Genomic DNA, 4555 nt, shown 5'->3' with positions numbered 1-4555 from the left:
TTTTAAGATTCAAATTGAATATCAACTCGATTTTTTAACCATATTTTATAGCCCCCACAAAACCATTGAGAAACCTTTTCTACTACCTCCAAGACTTTCAATTTTTCCCCCTCCATCATAGTGTAATAGGTAAGACTTTTTAGTGGAGAAGCTAAAGATTCCATTCTTCCACCACCACCTTATAATAATAATTTTATAATCTTATAATAACAATAATCATTCCAGTCAGAAGAAATTTACATTCAAACCCCGCCACAATTGAGATTCTTTCTCTCTCTTTTTTTCTAACAAAAAGAAGCCTCACCACTACCACCTAGTCTTTTTTTTTTTCTTTTTCTTTTTCTTTTTCTTTTTCTAATAATCGAACCTTACGTTGACCCGAATACCAAACCCACTCCCGCAGAAGAAATGTTATCCTGCATCGCGGTCTGAATCGAGTGACGGTGCTCCCCTTCGTACGTCACGATCAGCATAGATGGATCATCTGGTGCGCGCTCCACGTGTTTCCTCGCCGGACACCCTCTCACAGTACTGCATTTATAATAACCCCTGACCCACAAAAATTGAATCAATGTCAGTTACTCACCCTTTGACAAAAGTCAACTCAATCAACGGTCTCAAATGATTCATGATATTCACCTTGGGTACGGCGACCCTTTGATCGGTTTCTGACCGTACTTCCTCCATGAGTACTCGTCCGCCGGAATATCAGCTATCTTTGAACTAATTGCCGGCACTCTTATCGTCTTCTTAACCCTATTTTTCCTGAAAAAACAAATCAAAGAATTTCGTTAGCAAAACATGTTTAAATTTAGTTAAATATATACGCTTATAATATAATAGAAATAGAAATTTAAACTCGTTATACCAGTGATAGAAAGATTCGAACTCGAATATAAAAAAACTATTTCATTTGAATTATACAATAGAAATTTAATCTATACACTTTTTAACATACTCTCTCACATTCTTAATTCAATTGCCGACATTTTTTTTTTAAAAAATATAATATTTTTACGTCCATAAATACCGTAGTCTTCAAGAATAAGACAACTCTTAAGTTAAAGGAATCCTTAAAGAAAAAGTTATTGTGTACTAACACAAAAATAATCTGTTATGATAATGCGCTAGAGTTTGATAAAACGAAACGGGGCGATGGTCAAAGAGTCAAAAAGAGAGAAATAATAAAAAAGATAAAGTCTACGAGGGTTAACGGGTAGTAACGACAAAGTAGAATCAGGGCTGTGTTTGGTTGAGGTTCCGTTTTCTTTGTCTTGTTAGGGGACAGCGTTTCTCAAAAATCGGCAATTGACAAACGCGGTACATGACAAGAACCCTATCTTGTCACTCTCATCACGCGTGCCACTGTCACAAAATTTAATACTAGTGCTACTTCCTTTAACTGCACCACTACCGAAATCGTTGACTTCTTGAAATTAATTCTAACTCGTTCGTTTCGCACTGAGTCACACCAACCGAGTCATAATCATCACTTTCTCAACTCAAACTCGTACTCGTAACCGTAACCGAAACGGTAAAAAAATTGAAATAATAATAATAATCATCATAATAAATAAATAAATAAAAGAAATTATAAGCTGCATCGCGGCTGTTACCTTCGCTTGATGCAGTGGCACTTGCTGGAAGAAGCGGAGACCTTGCCAGATACATCGTCGGAGTGGTGGTCGTGACACCTTTTCTTGACCGGAGCCGGAGCCGGCGCCGAAGACGAGAGAGGCAATTTCCCGGCAGGGTTGAGGAAGATCGAGGTTCCGAGCTTGCCGTTGGAGACGCTGCCGTCGCCGGTGATGGCGGAGGACATAAACGACGAGTTCGACGAGACGCTAAACGTCGTCGTATCCTTCGAGAACTCCAGCTCCATGGATTTGGCTCCGGCGTTGTTGGATATGTTGGTGAGGAAGCTGTTGTTAGGTTTGGTGAAGTCAAGAGTGAGAGTCTGCGGCGGAAGAAGAGGAGAAGGGTGGTGGACGGTGACCGGAGCAACCGCAAGCGGCTGTGGCTGTGGCAGTGGCTGTGGCTGCGAGTGCGGCGGCGGCGGGGGAGGAGTGAAGGTCGCCGGAGAGAAGGTTAAAGAGTCTGAGGAATTTGAAATTGGTGCACGGCGAAAGCGGGCGCGGCCGGTGCGGTTAAGTAAGGAAATGAGTTTGCGGAACTTGGAAACGGTGACGTTTGTGAGGTCAGTGGTGTCGTTTTGCGAAGGGTTTGAAAGAAGGCGAACGAGGTGCTCCATTCCCTTTATGCCCTCGGATGCTGCTTCTTGTATGGCTTTGTTATTTGGGTCATCCATTTTTGGGAATCCCATTAACTCCACTGCCATTCTTCTTTACCAGTGAAGATGAAACTAGGGACAAAATGGTAAAAAGAAATAGAAAGAAAGAACGAAGAGTCAAAATGGTGGGTTTGTGTTTTTGGGAAGAGGAAAAGAAAAGAGTAAGGGAATGCGGTGGGGATGGCGTATTATATACAGTCGTTGAGGGGGGTTACTGGTTGAATGGGTAAGAAGAGAGAGAAAGTGAGTGTTGAGTTGTTCTTGGGTTGGGTTTGGGTCAATTTTTAAGAGGGAAATATCTTTGTATAGATACTGTCATTTCTACATTTCATATTCTTTAATTTAGTTTTATTTTATAATATTCCTTTTTTTTTTAAAAGAAATAGTATTGAGATATCAATTATACCCATACTGTATAAAATTAACAAAAAATGTCTATGTCTATGAAGTATGAACACTTCAATTATTTTTTAGATTAATTATTATATATTTATGTATAAAAATATATGTTAGTTAGTATGTTTTTCTAATAAAGTGATCCATTACTAAAATAATTAAACATTCTACAGGTGAATAATCAAATATTTTATAGCAGACTGATTAAAATTTTTTTACGGTAGCAATTTGATTCTATAATTATGAAATTAATTATAAATAATATGAATTAAGTCTGACAATATTTCATATAAATTTTGTTTATAAATATGAATCTAAGTTGAATATAAATTTGAACATGAGATTACTCCATTTTTCACCCATATATATTATTGGTTATAGGTCAATTTTTTGCGTGTAATATAGGATTTGTTAGATAGATAATAATTTTTGTAAATAGTAGGAATAATATATTTTAAAATTGGCTTAATAAAATAAAAATATATTATTATACTCCTAAAATATCAACTTAAATTTTAATATTAGAATAATTATCCGCACACCTAAAAAATTGAACATCTGATTATTCACATTATTTAATATTTTTATTGTCTACCTATACTTTTTCTACTATAAATTACACCGTATGTTAATCCATTAAAATTTTTAAAATTGTTCTCTTATAAATTTAAAATGTTTTAGTAATATTATCTTTAATTATTCTAGCTTTCAAGATTCTTAATAATGATGCTGTCAAAAAAATGACAGATAAAAGGAAATAGAAAAATAATATATTAATCCATATATTTTTTTTGGTGACATATTAATCCATATATGAGTTTAACAGCATATATTTTCACTTTTTTCTCTCGTTTTTTTTCTTTCATTCTCTTTTTAATTTTCTTAGTTCTTATATTTTATAAATTTCAAAGTAATGTTAAATTCATAAATGAGTTTTCTATCATTACATTAATAAATACATATTTTACACGTATTTATTACATATGAAAATTATATTAATTATCAAAATTTATAGAACTAATAAAATGGCTTACCGCTTATGCATATACTTACAAAGATTAAAGTGAACCTTAAGAAAATGTGAGATGGCCATCGTATTATATATGAGTTAATTAGATATTAACAAATTTATATTTTCTTTAACTTACTTTTTACATTATAAAAGATCTCAAGTTCACAAATATAAATTTACGTTTCGATTTTATATAAATAAGTATAAATGACACATCTATTTTCAAAAATAAAAAATAAAAAACCTATATATTCAAATATATTGAAATAAAAAATGTATCAAAAATTTAAAATTATAAATAAAAAATCATGCAGTATTAATTTTGGTAATATTATTATTAATTGGAATTTAATGTTGAAATAATAGATAACTTTAATGACAGGTTAGGAGGGCCTGGAGGGGTGTTGCATGGTGTGAGGTGTGCGTGAGACAACACAATGCTTAACGTTGAAAATGGGTAACTCCTAAGGCTTCTAGAATAATTAAATTAATTAATAATTTTGATCATGACTAAAAAGAATAAATTACTTTTTAATCTATATATTACTTAATTTTAAAGAAAATTAAATAGATGTACGTTAAAGTACCTTATTAAAAAAAACTAAATATATGCACATTAATCTTGTGAAAAAAGATTGCATTATGTATAACGTGTAGTCACTCATTATTTGTTAATTAAACCTTTCTTTTTTTACGGTATTAATTTCGTTTCTTAGATGTATCTCTTAATAATGTTGAAATTAATTTCAAATCAAATCTAATATAACATTTAACGGACTAAAATTTTATAATATTTTTTTTAAAAGACCAAGTATCAGCAATTTTGTTTTTTAAAAGATAATGATATATTAAAAGTT

The 4555-nt window shown here is 32.4% G+C and overlaps 1 protein-coding gene across 1 annotated transcript; it reads right to left on the bottom strand.

The window, feature by feature from the left end:
* Window positions 1–2460, bottom strand: LOC130944739 (probable WRKY transcription factor 11). The gene is made up of 3 exons (XM_057873235.1): window positions 1617–2460; window positions 640–765; window positions 1–549 (listed from the first exon to the last, which is right to left on the bottom strand). The coding sequence occupies exons 1-3, from the start codon at window positions 2336–2338 to the stop codon at window positions 369–371; spliced, it is 1029 nt and encodes a 342-aa protein (XP_057729218.1). The 5' UTR covers window positions 2339–2460; the 3' UTR covers window positions 1–368.
* Between the last annotated feature and the right edge of the window lie 2095 nt (window positions 2461–4555).

Source organism: Arachis stenosperma, chromosome 8, assembly GCF_014773155.1.
Source record: "Arachis stenosperma cultivar V10309 chromosome 8, arast.V10309.gnm1.PFL2, whole genome shotgun sequence".
Taxonomy (NCBI): Eukaryota; Viridiplantae; Streptophyta; class Magnoliopsida; order Fabales; family Fabaceae; genus Arachis; species Arachis stenosperma.
This window is presented reverse-complemented; position numbering and strand designations above follow the sequence as displayed.

Coding starts and splice junctions, on each gene's coding strand:
- LOC130944739 (XM_057873235.1), bottom strand. CDS start 2,338: ATGGCAGTGGAGTTAATGGGATTCCCAAAAATGGATGACCCAAATAAC. Junction 766..1,616: donor TGCCACTGCATCAAGCGAAG/GTAACAGCCGCG, acceptor TTGTTTTTTCAG/GAAAAATAGGGTTAAGAAGA. Junction 550..639: donor AAAGGGTCGCCGTACCCAAG/GTGAATATCATG, acceptor TTTGTGGGTCAG/GGGTTATTATAAATGCAGTA.